The 17,786-nt window shown below is 47.0% G+C and overlaps 3 protein-coding genes and 1 long non-coding RNA gene across 10 annotated transcripts in view; 2 read left to right on the top strand and 2 right to left on the bottom strand.

Moving 5' to 3' along the window:
- Positions 1–6: 6 nt before the first annotated feature.
- LOC130581996 (uncharacterized) lies at positions 7–1,756 on the top strand. The gene is made up of 2 exons (XR_008966283.1): positions 7–102; positions 224–1,756. It is a non-coding gene; the product is annotated as an uncharacterized LOC130581996 (long non-coding RNA).
- LRRC45 (leucine rich repeat containing 45) lies at positions 651–11,629 on the bottom strand. Of its 5 annotated transcripts, none has more exons than XM_057380430.1 (18): positions 11,416–11,629; positions 10,818–10,879; positions 9,880–9,950; positions 9,388–9,566; positions 8,567–8,695; positions 7,851–7,963; positions 7,261–7,319; positions 7,067–7,144; positions 5,999–6,134; positions 5,623–5,700; positions 5,343–5,454; positions 5,100–5,170; positions 4,155–4,247; positions 3,637–3,729; positions 2,623–2,796; positions 2,387–2,534; positions 1,771–2,010; positions 651–1,009 (listed from the first exon to the last, which is right to left on the bottom strand). In XM_057380430.1, exons 1-17 carry the CDS (start codon positions 11,627–11,629, stop codon positions 1,814–1,816), a joined length of 2,007 nt encoding a protein of 668 aa, XP_057236413.1. In that variant the 3' UTR covers positions 651–1,009; positions 1,771–1,813. The 5 variants fall into 5 exon arrangements, with proteins under 5 accessions (XP_057236413.1, XP_057236414.1, XP_057236412.1 ...); XM_057380431.1 differs by having other exon boundaries at positions 651–928; XM_057380429.1 differs by having other exon boundaries at positions 651–2,010.
- A 3-nt stretch (positions 11,630–11,632) lies between these two features.
- CENPX (centromere protein X) lies at positions 11,633–15,322 on the top strand. 2 transcript variants are annotated; one of them, XM_057380439.1, is made up of 5 exons: positions 11,633–11,748; positions 11,826–11,877; positions 11,957–12,010; positions 12,264–12,352; positions 14,040–15,322. In XM_057380439.1, exons 1-5 carry the CDS (start codon positions 11,710–11,712, stop codon positions 14,058–14,060), a joined length of 255 nt encoding a protein of 84 aa, XP_057236422.1. In that variant the 5' UTR covers positions 11,633–11,709; the 3' UTR covers positions 14,061–15,322. The 2 variants fall into 2 exon arrangements, with proteins under 2 accessions (XP_057236422.1, XP_057236424.1); XM_057380441.1 differs by lacking the exon at positions 14,040–15,322 and adding an exon at positions 12,488–13,026.
- A 68-nt stretch (positions 15,323–15,390) lies between these two features.
- ASPSCR1 (ASPSCR1 tether for SLC2A4, UBX domain containing) overlaps positions 15,391–17,786 on the bottom strand; it is a 30,531-nt gene continuing 28,135 nt past the window's right edge. For both annotated transcript variants that reach the window (XM_057380435.1, XM_057380434.1), the window contains 3 exons: positions 17,235–17,304; positions 16,719–16,906; positions 15,391–16,409 (listed from right to left, as the gene is read on the bottom strand). In XM_057380435.1, the coding sequence (XP_057236418.1) occupies positions 16,396–16,409; positions 16,719–16,906; positions 17,235–17,304 (272 nt within the window). In that variant the 3' untranslated portion in view covers positions 15,391–16,395. The remainder of the gene's footprint in view (positions 16,410–16,718; positions 16,907–17,234; positions 17,305–17,786) is intronic.

Genomic DNA, 17,786 nt, shown 5'->3' with positions numbered 1-17,786 from the left:
CGGTGGGACCCGGTGGGACCCGGTGGGACACGGTGGGACACGGTGGGACACGGTGGGACCCGGTGGGACCCGGTGGGACCCGGTGGGACCCGGTGGGACACGGTGGGACACGGAAGCGGCGGCCCCGCCCCTCGAAAGACGCGGCGGGTGCTGCTCGGGGCCGGTTACCGCATCGGCGCCCACCGGCTCAAGAACGAAGCTTTAAAACCTCGTTACGCTGCAGCTGCACAGTTCGCCGTCATCTGCCCAAAGCTGCTGAGAAAGAAAGCTGGACCAGCAAAAATCCTGAAGGCAGACGGTTTTTGGCTTCCCTCACCTCCCAYGTACCCTGCCAGGAACACAGGTGTGCCCACAGTAGTGGCCCTGTCTGAAAACAACAGGCTTTGCTTTTCCCTTACCTGCGCGTCTGCAGTGCTGCCCAACAGCCACAGACAAAATAGCTATTCCCACAGGGTCTCTCGTTTTGACTAGGGAACAGCTTCTCACCTTTTTTGCCTTTATCTTAGTCCAGAACCAAAACAATACCCATCTTATCCACCTGTAATAGCCTTTTAGCTTCAGGACAGGTTGGCAGGGTCTTCAGGAGAGGAACACAGCAGAAAGCCCCACCCTCCATATCAACCAGACATCCAGTTTGTCACTGCACAGTGTTAACGGCAAAGTGCAAAAGTTTATTAAAAAAGGAGATGAAACCTTATATAAAAAACCATAAACACGAACCAACCAGTCCATACAGAAACTTTCATTTTCCAGGTGCCTCTTAAAATATGTACTCCAAGATATGCTCCCACGGCGGAGTTGCTTGATGGTCTTAAAGCATGACAGCAGTTCCTGCTTTCTCTGAGACTCTCCTAACCCTTCCCTTTCTCCAGATCATGCAAGGACTTGTGCTGCCAGGAAACGAAGCACCTTCTTTCTCCCCTTTGTGCTGTAAGAACCAATTCCCCAGTGTCAAGCCAGAAGCATCACTCCTCTCCAGGTTAAGGCCAAAGCACTCAGTTCCAGGAGCCTGAGAAGCCAGAACAGTTTTGCCATTTGCCATAATGAAATGAAATCCTCTTGCAATACTGGCCACAACATCTTCAGCTAAGTGTTGAAGTTCACAGTGAAGAAGCACAGATGTTGACACCTGATCACCCATTCGCCCTTCCCCTACCACTCAGTCTTGTAAAAGTTTAACCACAGGTAAAGCCCAGCTGTGCTACCAGGATATGGACAGTGCTGCCACCAAAGTCCCTTGGTACAGCTGTTTTTGTCTATGCCAAATGCGTATCTACTGCCCACCAATACAGCAAGAGCCACAGCAGGGAGGGTAAATGAGCCAGAGAGGGCCCTGTCAGACTCTGCTTCCATCTGTAAAGACTGGGTGAAAAAGCACAAGTGGGTAGCATCTGGTGTTTCCAGCAGTTTCAGGATCCCACAAGCAAAGCAAATTGCTCTGGCCCACAGGGAACTGTAAACACTCCTGGCACCTTCGATCTCTATGAACAGCCCTGGCATCCAAACAGAAGGTGCAGCAGAACCCCCCAGGGAMCATAGAAACCCCCCAGTAACCAGTAAACCCCTGCACCAACAGGCTGTGGCAGTGCAGGGGAAAAGGCATCATAGACGCAGACCCATGAGCCTGGATGGTTGCTTCCTCCTCTCCTTTATGTTGTCAGGAGGATGATTTCTGAACAGCAACAGCAATTTTCTGTTTGCAAGCCTTTGTGTCATTCCACTCTGAGAAAACCACCTCATTTAGGAAGGTGTTGTACCTGAGTTACTCACCCTTTCCCTGCCAGCAGGTAATTGGATCCTTTATGTCACACTTTCACCTCCTAGAACTGTGGGCTCCCAAGGGAGATCCCTGCACATACACCATGATGGCATTCTGCAAGAAACTTGCTCGCTGGGCCTCCTCTTCCCTCATCCTGGAGATCTCGGCCTCTTTCATTCTCAGCTTCTCCAGCAGCAGAGAGATCTCACCTTCTTTGTCCAGCAGTGCTTCACGGTGATTACTGGACAGGGCTGTGAAAAAGCAGCATTAGTAAAGAAAACCAGGACATCCCTAGAATAAGTAATAACAACAGGCCAAAGGCAATGAAGTGGGATGGTCAACAGACACACAAGACAAGCTGCATGGGACAACATGAGAGATTTTGCTCAGACAGAATGCACAGTTCACTGTGCAGGAAATCCAAACACTGTGCTTGCTGTGCAGCTTTGGCTCATCATCTGAGTCTTGGTCTCTATAAAATGAGAAATGTAAATACACCAGGATGCAGAGTACAACTCATAGGTGTATGCACAGGTAGGAAGCATTACCCGTGAGCTCAGCTCAGGTCCAGGCCCAATGCAGGATAACTCAACATTACCATTTGAGAAGCATGAAAGGATCCATCACCTTTCAGTTGTCTTTCCAGAGCTGCAATCTTCTCTCTCAGCCCATCCTGTGCTGCRCGTTCAGCCTCCAGGTGCCCAATCTGCTCCTGCAATTCCACTTTCACCTTATTTAGCTCTGCCACTTTCTCCTCTTCCTTACTGTCAAGGTCCTGACACACAAAGACAAATCCATGAACAACCAAACAACTTCAACAACTTGTTCTGCCCGGGGTTACTCTCTCCTCCAGTTCGAATTACCTGCTGAAGTTCATCCAGCCGCCTCCTGAGTCCATCAGCATACAGGYTCAACTGTTTGGCTTTAGCCTGGGCCTCAGCAACCATTTCTTTTTGCTTAAGGCAGCAGTTCTGAGCTTCGTCCCTCGACTCAGTCATCAACCGCAGCTTCTCTTTTAGGTGTTCTAGTCGCTGCTGCTGTAAGACACAAAAAAATGAAAATAACAATCCCACTCCATTCCTGCGAAGGGATTCTCCCCTCTTTGTTCCTAATACAGTGAGCCCTTTATTGAGTCAACTGGCTCAGAAGAACAAACACAGGACACAGGCCTGCTCCTTCCATTCAGGAGTGACCCCAAGCTGCTCCCTCTTGACAGGGAGAGCACTGAAACGCTCAACTGACTGAGAAACAGAGACAGGTCCTTGGCAGATGCACCAAGTGTTTACAGTCAGGGTCTACCTTCACTTCCTACATACCTCAAATGGCTCTGCTGCACCACTGTAAGGAGCTAAGCATGTGCTGGGTCCCACATATGCAATTCCTATGTCTGTAACTCAGCGAAGCATCTTGTGATGTTGCAAATAAGTAAATGTTCTAATAGCTTTTGCATATTTTACTCATCCCTTGTTCTCTTTCACAGGATATTAACTTCATTGCTATTTTTATGGAGTTCAATACTACAGTGACTTTATTTAGCCAGCAGCAGTAGTCACCTGAGGAACTTTCTCAGAGTTCAGAGAAACAGGAACACCCCATGAAAGTTGCCATTGAACAGAAGGATAAACATCTGGTTGGTGGCTTCAGAAGTTGGCAACCTAAATCTGCCATGACAACATCCACATTGGTTCTGTTGCTACTGAAGAAAATTCAAATCAGATTTTTCAGGGCTCCTTCCTCAGCAATCGCACCCATTTGCAGCTCAGTGAAACAGAGAAAGAGGACTTACTTAGCAGCTCCCCAAGACTAAAACACAGGCTTGGTCGGCAAACCACTGTCTTCCCACAGGGGCAGGGCCCACAGCCAGGTCTTGTCCTTACCTCCTCCAAGCGTGCCTGACTCCGGACCTTCATTAACTCCTCTTCTGCCTGTCCTCGCTCACTGAGGGCAGCTGCTTTTACTTGGCTCAGCTCCTGCCACGGAAACATGAGAAATCATTCCAGACAGAGAAGCTGCATTGCTGCAAAACTGACCAGAAAACATCAGCAGCTTCCAGTTGCAGGCTGCAATATGACACAGCTCTCCTCATTTGGGCAGCAAAACAAACCAAGATGATAAACCTTTCTTCACTCCAACACTGCTATCTAAATTCAATGTGAATTTCAGTTATATGAGAGGAAGTAATGGGTAAAGCCTTCCAAAACAAGGGAATAGGAGAGACCAGTGCTGGATGTAGCTAGGGAAATAGGTATGGAGAAACATGCTACATTTCTTTGGACAACATGGGAAACCTGTAAAGTCAGATCTTGGTAAGACTAACCATGTTCACTTCACAAAACTTCCTGGGCAGCCTTCTCTTCACACCGCTATGTAAGTATTCAAATGCACCTTTTCTCACCTCCTCCAGAGATATCCTGATGGCCTCCAGCCTCTGGATCCTGTTCTGCATGGAATGCTCACTGGCCTCCATGTGCTGTGTCATACGATCCACCTGCAAAGCAGTAGAAACCATTTGGTCAAGTGACAGACAACCCTTCCCATCTCCAGGCATAGCAGCAGGACCAATTATCATGGGAGCAAAGCATCCTCTCATTGACCCACTCACCACCAAAGAAACATTCTTACCTCTCCCAGAACTCCACTAGTAAACTGTAATAGAGATAGCATCTGCCCTCTAGAAACCAGGAATTTTAAGACAGAGAATTCTCCCAGGCCACAAGGAAGATACAGAGTCCAGGCTCTCCTTGTCAAGTGATACAAAATACAAGAGATTGATTTTCTAGAAGCAATGTTGCTAAAATCTTCCTGGCCTGTGTCTTATCTTAAAAGATYTCAATATCTTCAGAGAAATCTATTAGTATTATTTATTTTGGAGAGATTTCAAGCCTCAGTAAACACTGAAAAGAGAACTGATTTGGCCTGTCCACACTCAGACACAACTCCCCTTGGAACTAGCCTGCTGAGCTGTTAAAGGATCACATGTGTGTAAGTTATTAAAACTAAAATGTATTTATTTCATAAGCAGGAAAAGATCCCTTATTTGTACTACTTCTGTGCACAGACCAACACAAAGGCCATYTTCACAGCCTCTCTTGKAGCATAACATACCACTCTGGCCCATACTCATGAAAGCTAGAAAATCTTACTAGCTGGTAGAAAGTCTTGTGATCTCTTCAGCCAAGGTTTGCTTGAAAAAATGGCTTATTATTCTCACAATAAATCTGAGCCCACTAACCTTTTCAAGTTTTTGAAGAGCACCTGACAGTAAAAATAATTTCCAGTGGTGAAGCATGTTAGGACAAAAGAAAGACTAACCAGGATGCTGCAGAAACCCCATCCTTACCTCTTTTACCCGAAGGGATTCCACRTCTTCAAGGCTTTGTTTAAATCTTCTCTTCTCCATTTCCAGACGTTCTACAGATTAACAGCAGGCAGATCACAGCTCTGGCATTCCTGCCACAGAGCCTATATTCATACTTGATCACATTCTCTGCCAGCCTTTTCTCCTGGGCTGCCTGTGCCACTGACTCAGGAGCAGCCATCCCCCCCACAGGTGTCCCCAAGCTGCTCCCACTGCTGCACTCACCTTCAGCCTGCACAGCCCGCAGCTTCAGTTCTGCCGTTGTACTCGTCAAGTCTTGTTTTACCTGGAACAGCTGATCCTGCTGAACTTTGCACTTCCTTTCCAACTCATCCACCTACAAGGAAATTACCATCACAAAGCTTTTTCTTTTCCTATTAGCAGAGAAAGTTGGCTGTACAGGACAATGAGGGGACACAACCAAGGACCAAAGCAGAAAATATGTATGGAACAGATGCTACATATGTCCAAGAGTCACTTCTCAGACTTGGACTTGGGTTCCTACCTGGTTTCTCAGCAGCAGATTTTTCTCATCAGCGGCAGACAAGTCATGCAGAAGCTTCCCTTCCCGATCAGCACTTTCCTGCAAACAGAATCAAAATAAAAAACCTGTACTCACCCTAGTTCTTGCACTACCAACCTACACTAACCAACCTCACACCCAGCTAACTCAAATCTACCCCATAAACACCATGGCTCCTCTTCACAACTGGCACTCATCTATCTAATTTACAYGATAATTTTTGTCACAGTGGCTTCAGTTAACCAACTAGTACTAAAAATCATGTTTTCCCATTCTATCCAGTATCCCCTAAATCTACACAAACCCGCTATGACCTATAGCCCTGCTCTCAAATGTAACTAGGACTTATCCAGCTCACCTGCTTTTGTTGCTGGAGTTGCTTGAAGTGGCACTCAGCCACACTGTTCTGTTCCTGTTTCATGGCATTCAGCAGCTCTCCCAAGTTGTGCACCTTCTGCTCAGACAGAGCCAGGGCAGCTTCAGTCATCTGCAGCCTATAAAGAGAAGCACTTCAGGGAGTCTTTTCCAAGGCAAACACTGCAGCGAGCTCATTCTGCTACCAGGTACAAATTGCTAATGTCCATCTGGCAGTGGAGGGAATCAGGCTAATGAGGCATTTTTTTGCTCCTGGGAAAAGGACACCACTGACCTCTGTACACAGCAGCATCTGCAAACAATAACCATGGACTTCTCAGAGCCCACTGTTCTGGTATCCATTGCCTTTGCCCTGCATTGTCTTCCATGAGTCATTTTCCCCACCCATACCCCTCCAGGATTTGCCTGCTCTCCCCAAACAAAGCTAGCTATTTTACACCACTGCAAGGTTGTTCAAAATCAGAGACAGAATTTTACATACGTGTAGCAGAAGCAATTTGCTTATTCTGTGAAAGTGGGATGTGCACACCACTGCATAGCATAGTAATACTGCCTTTACCTGGGAGAATAAACTAGCCAGGCTCAGCAGTGTTTAAGTCTAACCACTGCCACATTGATATGGCTCTGCAAAACCTAACACTTCTTTTGAGCAACCTCTCCTCACTGTTCCCAGGCCAGGCTCCTCCATACCTGCAGAGGTTCTCAGACAATAYTGTCAGCTGCCAGGGGAAAAGGCTACAGATTCTTGCCAGGCTGTAAACYGTGCAAGGAACATGCCCCCATCCCATCTGCACAGTCCATTCTCTTTCTTCCCACCCTCTGTTATTCACTTGCTCTTACACCAATGCACTATAACTTTATTTAAAAGCAGGCTAAGTATCTAGCTTGGCAAACTCAAAGGCTCAATCTGAGTGCAATTTCTGGATATTACTGCAGAACTAAGGAAAACAGTAAGCCAGTGGCCCTACAAGATTATCCCCCTTATTAGAAGCTCTGCTTGGCACTGCATGTACAGCACAAACAGTGGGAAGGCAAATGTTTTTCTCCATACTTGGTTTTCAAAGAATTCATAATGGAGTACTGTTCATCCAATGCTTCCTGTAGCTGGCTGACTCGTGCTGCAGACGTTCTGCATTTGGGAGTGGAAAAGGAAAAAAAAAATAAGGTGGGTAGCTCCTGCCAGAAAACAGAGAGGCCTCAATTTCTGCCACCAAWGAGCAGAAAACACTTAGAAATCCAACTCACCTTTCACTCCTGGCTTTTTCTTCTTTCTGCTTGTCTACAGTGTCCACAAAATCCATGAACTGTGAACAAGGAAAAATTCAGTGAGAAAATGAACTGCATCAGCTACAAGCATTTGCATTTCTCCTCTTCCCCTTCCCAGGAACAGGTGAAGACATGTCAGGCCACTCTAYTGGAAGCAAACTGGAGGCGTGATGGGTTTATTAGCACATCTGAATGAAGCCATCAGCTGTAGGAAYTCTGCATCCTGAGGTGTCAAGATGGAAAACAGACTCAGATCTCTAGGTTTACACAACTTGGAAAATATCAAACCAATTGCAAAAGGAAAAAACAAAAGCACAAACAAACTCCTGCAGAATCCAGAGTGACAATGTTCAGCAGGGATGTGTCCATACCTACACTATCACTTGACTCCCAGGCAACACAGGCCAGAKGAAGGACCCAATGTACTTTAACCACGCCATGTGCCTGACCATAAAAACGCACATGCAACTTCAGATGCACAATAATACCATCACTGAGTGTTCTGTGGGGACCTCAGGGGAAAGCAAAGGATTCTATCCACCCCACTTGAACTGCCAGCATCTGCTGACCTGCTTGTTCTTCTCATCCTTCAGACTCAAAAGCTCCTTGCTGAGGATGTTCACTTGGTTCTGGGCCTCAYTCAGGATAGCCTCACGGTCTTGGTTGTGATCCAAGGCTTGTTCTGATGCAGAGAGAGCAGGAGAGCATGCCTAAGTTTCTAAAGCATGTTCTGCAAACAGAACAGCAAGCACTGCAGGAAGAGCCAGCACTCAGCATGACACCTGGCTATCAGAAGCACCAGGACAGTTGCCCTCCTCAGGCTGGCCCACGTAGAGAGACTCTCATCACAAGGTGGAATGGGATCAAAGAGAGAGCACTGTGTGTGGGGTAATCARCAGCCCAGCCTCAGCAGACCTGTCCAACTCTGCTGTGGGCAGCACAATGACACAGGGTGTGCTGTGGAAGCCACATCAAAACCAGGCTTGTCAGAGGCAAACTAGGAAGAAAAGTCTCAAGTTCTCCCACACTCATGTGGCACAGCAGTCTCTAATAGCTGAATTTAAATTATTTTTTTGCTCTTGCTGGTGAAAGTGATGCTTCCAGCTTGACTAGCCCTCACTGATGGACAAGAGGAAGCGACACAGGGCACTGTGAAAATGCTRTTGATAAAGGGAGGGAAGGAGGGTTAGCTCTCTTCTGGAGCCGCAGCTGCCCTACATCCCTGCAAGTGCTCAACTGGGAAATGATTTAAGTGATCCACTGCTGCACAAGACATCATACTTACCCACAGCTTTCAGGATGTCACCAGGAACRTTGTTCCCTGCAAGCTCCAGCCTCTTCAGGGTCTTGTTGCTGTGCAGGCAGTTCAGCAAAGCTCGACCACCAAGAAGCCCAATGTTATTCCATCGCAAATCTACACAGAAGGCACACTTTCATCACGGTAGTCATACATCTGAAAAATGCAGGGGTCAAAAGAACCTATGCTCTTTATATATCTACAAGCAYGATTAACTAATCCCAGCTGGTCTTAGCATAAACACAGGTGAATATTGTGATCCCTTTTAAGAGAGGGAGGGAAGGTGACAAAGCAGGAAAGGCAAGGATAAATCTTGAATAAACTGCAGGAAGCCATGACAATTGAAAATCTACACAAGTCTGCCTCTCCCATTTGGCCCTCATGAGCCTTCCTTCCACAGTCAGAATCTGTGTGGCAACAAAAGCCACATTCTCCTGAAGGAAATTCCATCAAAATTCCATGTAAGGACAAAGCAAGTGTGAAGTAAGTATTAAGAATATGTCATGAGGCATGMCAACAGAAACCACAAACAGGAATGAAAACACTTCCTCCTCCACTAAAAACTGCTCTGCTTCAAGTACRTAATTCTTCTCTGCACATCTGGTTCCAAAGATTCCAGTTACAGTTCCCATTCTCCAAAGGCCATAGGATTGTGACTTCTCCTTGCAGAAAACCCGCAAAGCACACCAGACTGACAGGAACTGGGAATGACACCAACCAGTTGGAATAAACTGGGGCAAGTTGAAAGGAACCTGAAGATACAGGTGTGTGTTTGCATGCATATCTGTACATGGGCAAAGAACTCTTACCCAGCTCCTGAAGGCTGGCATTTTGTGTCAGTGCCATGGCCAGCTCTCCAGCCCCTTGGTGGTTAATCTGGTTATTGCGCAGATCCAGCTGCTGAAGACAGTTGTTTGCTCTCAGTCCTTGGCAGAAAAAAGAGAAGCCCTCCTCCCACAGGCCAAGGCTGTTCCATTCTAAGGTTAGGCTAGGGAAATCAGACAGGATTGCTGTTAGAGTAAAGACAGCTGCATGAGCTTGAATGATACATGGATCACAGTATATCTTGTCAAACATCCAGCTCTGAGCAGATTTGGTCTCAGAGAGCAGGATGCTGCCAGGGCCCAGCATCCTCCGAAAGAACACCAGTAGTTCTCATGTCTTTGCCTGTCCCACTTCTCACAMGAAATTGCACCACTCGGCATTCCTCCTACCCCAACAAAAAACACCCTTAACCCTTTTCAATTGTTGTGCTCTATCGGGCAGGAACAGCACAAAGAGACGCAGATACTTTTTTTTACCTCCTGATGGATTTGTTCTGCCTAAGAAGTTTTCCCAAAGCCTCAGCTCCCTCGGTTCGTAGGTTATTTCCCTGAAAAGAAGTTTCAGGAGATCAGCAGGCTAAGTCTGTCCCAGTCCACCTAGACCATCAAACACCACGAGATGCACCCCAGCTGTAATGCCAATTTCAGTCAGCAAAGATGGTCCAATCACCATTTGTTTCACATTATTTTCCACAAAATGAAAAAACCTGGAGGAACAGTGGATCCATACACACCACTGGTCTTGTTAAGGCACCATGACTGAGAGCTTGCAAAAATTCAAGATAGCACAGRATCAGCATGGGCCACACACAATGGGACAGATTCCAGACAAGAMCAATTATTTTAACATACTTCRTTAAAAAGGGGTCTGTTAACACTARCACAAGTAAGAAATGTGTGATACAGTTGTGACTGTGATGCGAATTTCCAGTTTGTAACTRTAAATTCAAAGGAATGGCTGTAGGTCAGAGGAACATGGATAGAAAGTCACTCTCAGGAGGCAGATAGYTCAAATCCCTCACGGGTCGATAGATACTGGCAAGCTAGATAAACTCTATAGAAACACAAGCAAAATAGCTGGTAACTCACCGATCAATACAGAAACCCTAAAAAAAGTCTACATGTGCCTCATCTGCCCAAGCAGCAATTGACAAAAGATATAAAGCAATAACTTCCTATGAAAATAGAGTAACTGAATAAAAATGGATAATGATGATCTACAAAGAAACTTTGGAAAATTGTGACATAATGTTAATGAGTCAAGCAATGAGTCACCTGAGAACAAAAACTTTATAGGCGCATACATCTTATTGAACAACCTTGCACAGGACCGTTCAGTTCTAATTCTGACTAAGCCTGTGCTCCTTTTTTCCCTTCATCACAGAACAGTCTTAATTCTATTTGAACAGACTCACCTTCAGATCCAAAGATTTGACTGTGGTGTTGGAGCAAAGACCATGCAACAAAAGTCTTACACCTGAGTAGAAGAAAAAAAAAAAAAAAAAAAAAAAAAAAAAAAAAAAAAAAAAAAAAGCTGTTTATTTCATCCGTGAAACCCTCTGCCTAAACCGGCAGCGTATCATCCCAGTGTATCATCCTGTCAAACAGCCAGCTCAGGAGACACGGCTGCGATAAACAAATGACTTGGTAGACTGCCACTGCTGCTGGAAAATGTGAGCCTGAGCTTTCAGGGCAGAAAACTATATATTCTCGAAAARGTGTCCGGACGGAGAACTACCTGTCAGCCTGTACACCCACCTGAGTCAGCCCACGCCTGCACAGGCTCTGCGGACACTGATGTGCTGCCCACGGAGCCCACTCACCGCCGGCTACTTTACCCATTCCGACTGTCCCGTCCGTCCAGGGCCAACAAAAGTGCCGTATCCTCCAAGACGGAGGGAGAACCACCCGCACGCTCATGGACCGGGCACTTTGGGCACCCCGAGACACGGGCGCCCTCCCTGCCCGCCCCGCCCCGGCCTGAAACGGCTCCGAGGGCGGCCCGGAGCGCACCTTCCTCGCTCAAGCCGCAGTCGCCGAGGGCCAGCGCGGCCAAGGGCGCGGCGCCGGGGAGCAGCCGGGCCAGGGCAGCGCACGTCTGCAGGGAGAGGCTGTGCCCCGCCAGCTCCAGGCGGCCCCGCGGCCCGGGCAGCTCCCGCAGGCGCCGCAGCACCGCCTCCTGAGGGGCCGCGCAGAGCCGCGCGTACTCGCGCTCCAGGCGCTCCATGGCCCCGCCGGAACTGCCCCTGGAGCCGCCGCCTCGCCCCGGAACCGCTCGCTGAGGGCGGGCCGGGCGCTGCGCGGAACATGGAGCGGCGGGACGGCCGCGCCGGGGGCTTCAGGAAGGTGCGGCCGCTGCGGGCGAGGGGCGCTGCCCTGGGCAGTGGGCGCGGCCCCGCTCATCCGTTCCTCTCTCCRCGCAGGACACCGTGGAGCGGCTTCTCCGCCTGCACTTCCAGGACGGGAGGATCCGAGGTATGGAGACGGCGAGGGCGGGCGGAGCCGGGTGGTTCGGAGCGAGGCCCCGCTTCCCCTGACCGCCTTGTCGTTGCAGTCAGCGCCGACGCACAGCTGCTGCTGGCCGAGTTGCTGAAGGTGTTCGTCCGAGGTGAGCGCCCAGGGCCRCCCCACGGCGAGGGGCTCCGGCTCCTCCCCAAGTACTTGGCTGGCCCTCGACTCATCCCCTCGTGCTTCAGCTCYGCTGCCTCCTGCACAGCTGAGGTCCTGAGCCAGCTCTCCGGACTCACCCGGGGCGCTGGGCCACCTCCCTCCTCCCGGGAAAGCAGCCTGGCACCCGGGCAGGACGCGCCCGTGGCAGAGCCCTGACCCCACTCGTGCCCTTGTCTTTCATTGTGCTGCAGAAGCGGCAGCGCGGGCAGCGCGGCAGGCTCGGGCAGAAAACCTCAACAAGGTGGATACGGACCAGCTGGAGAAGGTGTTGCCGCAGCTGGTATGTAACAGTGGGCCTGAACTGCAGTGGGAGCAGGATGACTATGTGTGCTGAAAAGCCTAATCCTCATCCTCTTGGGAGGTGGTTTGGGAACCTAACCTGTGTGTTGACTAGCTTGCTGCTCTCTCCTTACAGCTTCTAGATTTCTAGAGGCCTCTTGAMGCATATGTCGCCTGTCAACAGAGAGTCCTGAGCGGACAGCAAATGTGTCTCAGCCTCAGAATCCAGTGCTGGGACAAAAAGTTTMAATTTTCTCTTCCTCTGCCATTTTGCTTGTTTCCTCTCTCCTTTACCAAGCACAACGCAGTCCACAGCAACGATGCTGTCAGATGCTGTTTTTGAGAAAAGGCTACCACAGGCTTGTTTTGTTCCACTAAGTGCGTAACTGGTTTCCATTTTCCTACCTTACTTCTGAAACAGTGGCATGTACTTCACAGCACGGTAAAGGTAGTGTTGCTTTCTCAGCTAAAGTGAGAAAGAGATGTTGCTTCACAGAGATGGGTGGAAGGATTTAATGGCTGGAAATACCATCCAGTTTTCAGCTGTGACGGCAATTCCAGGTGCAAATGCAAACCTTTCTAATTAATGGGTCATAAACAGGAGCTCAGTCACAGGCTCTTGCCAAGAGCAGGTAACTGATCTTTATTTTATAAATAAACAGTGTATATCCCTCACTACCTTCCTGTATTTCTGCAGGGCTGTGACATCAAAGCATGCTTAGAACCTTTTAACCATTCAATATTCTGAGAGGCTGCTCCTCCTCTGCTATAAATTTGTTCTCACAAAGAAACATCAATAAGTTAAAAMCGGGTCTCTCCTCCTTGTGTACACTCTTTGCTGCAATTAATCATCAAAAGTCAAGTTACTTCAAAGACTTGCAGAGTTTCCCCCTTACCCACCCTCTTCCCTAAATCTTTGTAAGACGAAAGGAAAAAAGGACAAAATAACAAACAGCATGTGTGAGAATCCCACATCACGGGACAGCCTGGCCCCTCTGGCAGCAGGGGGGCCACTGTGAAATAAGAAACCTTACACATGTGGGCAGGACCCAACAACCCCACTGGCTTTAGGAGGAAAAGCGTGGCCAGCWGCACGGAGCACAGCTGATGGCAGCGTGGCTCAGGGCCTGCCCGCTGGTGCCGCTGGCTCTGGGGGCTGTAAGATCAGCAATTGGGAGCAGTCCTTTGCTCACAACAGCTGTGACAGACACAGGCTCAGGAGGTCACTSTGCACGTTGAGCCAGGAGCTATCAGGGTCATCGCTCAGGACACCAGCCACTTGGGAACCTCACCAAAACCACAGTTTTAATACGCRTTCTGGTGACAGTCCCCAGTCCTCTGCACTGCAGCTTCTCAGCCAAGACAACTGTTCAGCTGCACAACACACGCAATGAAGGAACTGACCTAGTTCAGCCTTCAGCCCCACAACCATTGCTAAAAAAAAGGGCASTAGCAAAAAAAAGGCAAGTAATGCTACCTTTGAATGTCCTACAATCCCAGGAATGAGTTCAGCTACTATAGCAGAAGTGATACTGGAACAAATCCAGCTCATCAGGTGTCTCCAGGTTCTGTGGCAGGGCAGGAACCCTTGTAGCAAGTACCTTCCTTAGTGAAGAGCCCAGAATATTAGATGTCAGGGCATCTTGTCCCCCATAAAGAATTCAAAYCTACTTTCTTGCCTTTTCCAGATTCCAGATCCTCATCTCTGACTCCTATGGAAACAGCAGTCCCAAAGCTGTTGCTCTGAAAAGCAGTCTTGATCCTAAAAAAGGTTCGAGTTCCCTAACACACACAAGCACTGACTGAAGAAAAGTGCTGGTGTGGAGATCCATAGTAAAGTAGTAATTGAATAGCAGCAGCAGCTAAATGTAACTTTGTATAGGAAAGGGGAATAAGACTTCTTGTCTAGCTACTGAAGATAGCAAATTTTCATTCTTGTGGTTCAATGTGGCTTGATTCACAGCTGTATTACACAAGGGACAAGCACGGGCAGAACTGCCTGAGGAAACACAGTCAGCARTGTGAAGCCCCTACACTTAAAATTGCCCCAGGAATACTGACATTACTGCTTGTGTCCCTAAACTCATTTTCCCACGTCAGGTACTTGCAGGGGATAGTTACGGTGCTAGCCTTTTACAAAAAATGACACAATTGAAACAGCTAAGCAAATCAGCYAAGCAAATCGTACTATTTGATGTCACCCATGCTCTTCAAAAAACAAGGACTAGCACATCTGAAGGCACCTCCCAAACACTACTGTGTATTCTAGTCCTGGAAACCAAAACCACCAGCACAAGTATTTCACCACCTATCATTAGCAATTGCTCTTAGTTTCCCCATAATATATCCTGCATAAATTCAGCAAGGCAGCTCTAGCCACTGTCTACCTCTGATTTGTGTGACGTTCCCTGACAGCATGGGAACTAAGATACTGACAGTCCTGTGGAGCTTAGGCTCAGCCCATGCTTAATCCACTAGAGAGTAATAAACTTTAAACATTATTTGAATGGTTTTTTTGTTTGCTGTGGTATGTCTTTTATAGCCTATCAAGTGGCAGAAGGGCTTGCTTTGCACAGGAAGGATTTAGAGTAGCAGCTGTACGTAGTGCTTCCACATTCCCGCTGCCAGTGGCCGCACACATTCATTCCCTGTTTACATTTGGGTGTCATTTATATAAGAAATCAATCAACTCTTTTGGTAAAACATTCTGCACTCCCTCTGCTTTGAGTCTCATTTTTCCTCTTCCACCTTTCATGCCTCCCCCTCCAAGTTTCTTCAAAGCATCTGTGAGCATTTGGAAGTAATTAGACCTGAAGGGAGACAATGACAAGTGCCAGGAACCCAGGATGCCCTTTCTAGCCACTTTGAAGTTCATTCAGATGGTACAAAGCTCCGTTTTGCTTTGTTGGGAAAAAAAAAAAACAAACCTGAAGAGAATAAGGCATGACAGGCCTATTGAAAAGGGAGCAGGTTTCTGTGAACTGACAGACACACCGAGTGCCTGGGCAAGAAACTATCAAAGGTAATGACGACAAGGGCTCTCATGGCCACTCTGCTTTATTACATCTACAAATGGTGCAGATGCACACATAAGGCAGGGAGGAAACAAGTTAAATGGAAAACATGGTAATCCTGTACCATGGAATCCCAGCTTTCCATCGATCACTGATTCATGGAGACTTCAAATAAAACTCAGCACCACAACTGCCGTGGCACTACAGAGTTAAACTCCAGCATAAGGGCAATTCTAATCAAAATTCATCCCCCCACAACATCTGCAGGAGATACAGATACAGATCGAGCCTTTGCTGTAACTAATTACTGATGGTAATTACACACAGTGAAAATAAAATTAGAGCTTAGGGCAGAAACAAACTCAACAGGCATTCCATGAACAGACACACCTGTGTTCCTTGTTAACAAGATTCTGGCAACTGAACACAGTACAAGTGCAGCAGCCCAAGAGCTTCAYAGGAAAGGCTGATCTGAACTGGTTTAAGCAACTTAAGTGCTTCCTCTCCATTCATTTTCCAGCCATCTATGTCCAGAATTATCAGCAGCACGAACCCAAATCAGTAAGAAGCAGAGAGAAGTCGTGTTCTASACATAACTATCTGAGGTAAAGCTGAACCAGACTGTATCTTAGTGCTGTAACACAGGCAGCTAGGCTCAAGTCATCTTCTGAAGGTGGAACTGGAAGGATTTGAATTTCAAAATATGGGTAGTAACTAAGTCCTTTGCAGAAAGATATATAGGAATAATATCTAATTATTATCATTACCCCCTTAATTCTCTATTTTTATTATTTGCATGCAAGAAACCTTAAATTTAACCTCTAACCTTGTTTCTGTAGTCAGAAAGACCAAAAACAGTCCTTCCACTCCTCCACCAGGTGCAACTGGTATCTGAAATAGCAATTCTCTTTTTATAACTAATGTTCATACAGATTAGATCTCTCAGGGCCACCAAAACATTGTACAGGTTCTTAGTAAGTTCATGGAGAAAAGGACATAGCTGATAGTTCAGTCGTCCAGCAGCCATGCTTCATCTCTTTCCACCTACAAAACAAGCACAGGWCCATTAAAACACTTAACATGCAGTTGGCACTTACTCATTTCTCAATAAAATGATCTGGTGGCTGAGGGTTCGGTCACTGCTGTGCTCAGGCAGCTGTGGGGACCACAAGAGAGCACTTGGGGAGATGAAATGGAAAATCCATTTCAGAGCAGGGAACTTCATCCTCATGTTACTATATGCAAGCACAAGCTGACCCCTTAAACAATACCATCGATATCCAACATGTTYGGCAGAGATGAGGCTGCTTTTTGGGGCAGTTCAGAACGAGCAGAGCTCTCATTCACTGATACCTGGAAGCTTCAGCCATTTGGGTATTTTCCCCGGGGTCCTTCTTAACACTCGTGGAGTTCCCTCCATGCTGGCTGCTTCTGGCTGCTCAATGGTCTTTTTGTCACTTGTTACTTCTGGTTCAGATAGGGATGGAGCCACTGATGCTATAGTTGATGAAGCAGAAGGAACTAATGATCTAGACAAATATCTGAGGAAGATAATAAGCAGAATTAAGCTTCGTTTTTCATAATAGCCCCCTGTACCACCACCATCATGAAACTTTTAAAGTCATATTGAAAGGGCTTTTCTTTTTCCATGACAGAAGTACTAGTATTTACTGAAGTCACTGAAATCTTACTTTTTGTAAAGGACTCACAAAGCTTCTACAAAGTTGAGCATGACAGTATGACTGTTTCTGGAAAGAAGGAAGTCCTAGTATCTTTRAAGCACATTTCTTTGTATTAAGATGGGCTTGTTTCATGCTTCCCATTCCTGAAATACTAAGGCATTTGCAACTCTATTCAGCCCCAACATACCTGGCTACTAATAAATCAGCTGCAGAAGGAGAAACTGCAGATCTCAGCAGGTCTGATTTCAGGTAACAAGCTGTTTAGAAATGAAACCAAATCATTTGTTTGGGAACATAGAGACATCAATCTCCACAGTATCACATAGCTCTCAGGTGAAAAAATACTGCTATATACAATAGTAAACATACATCACCTTCCCCCAAATGACACCAGGACATTACCAAACAATGCTGTTTTCTTTCACAACTCAGAAGTGTCTTATTTAATCATTCAAACCTCAAGATCTTGACATTTTTTTTACAGTGCTCACTGCACCTCAGAAACTTTTCTGTGAAGCCAGAGCATACTCTGATGTCTGGTAGAAGCAGGGATTCTAAGCACAAACCAGAGATGTCAAAGAACCAAAGATTCAGATCTCTTCTACCATCTCCAGCCAGTGCACTACCACAAGAGCTCTGCAAGTGTTTCATAGTCATTTGTCTAGTTAACATTTTGAACAACAGGATTTCTTTTCTACAGAGTCATTCTTCTATCATTCYTGCTCCCATGCCAGACAAT

The sequence above is a fragment of the Malurus melanocephalus genome, unplaced genomic scaffold (assembly GCF_030028575.1).
Source record: "Malurus melanocephalus ecotype Western Australia unplaced genomic scaffold, MMel_1.1 scaffold_453, whole genome shotgun sequence".
Lineage (NCBI taxonomy): Eukaryota > Metazoa > Chordata > Aves > Passeriformes > Maluridae > Malurus > Malurus melanocephalus.
Note: the sequence above shows the minus strand (reverse complement) of the source record. Positions and strands in the feature narration are given on the sequence as shown.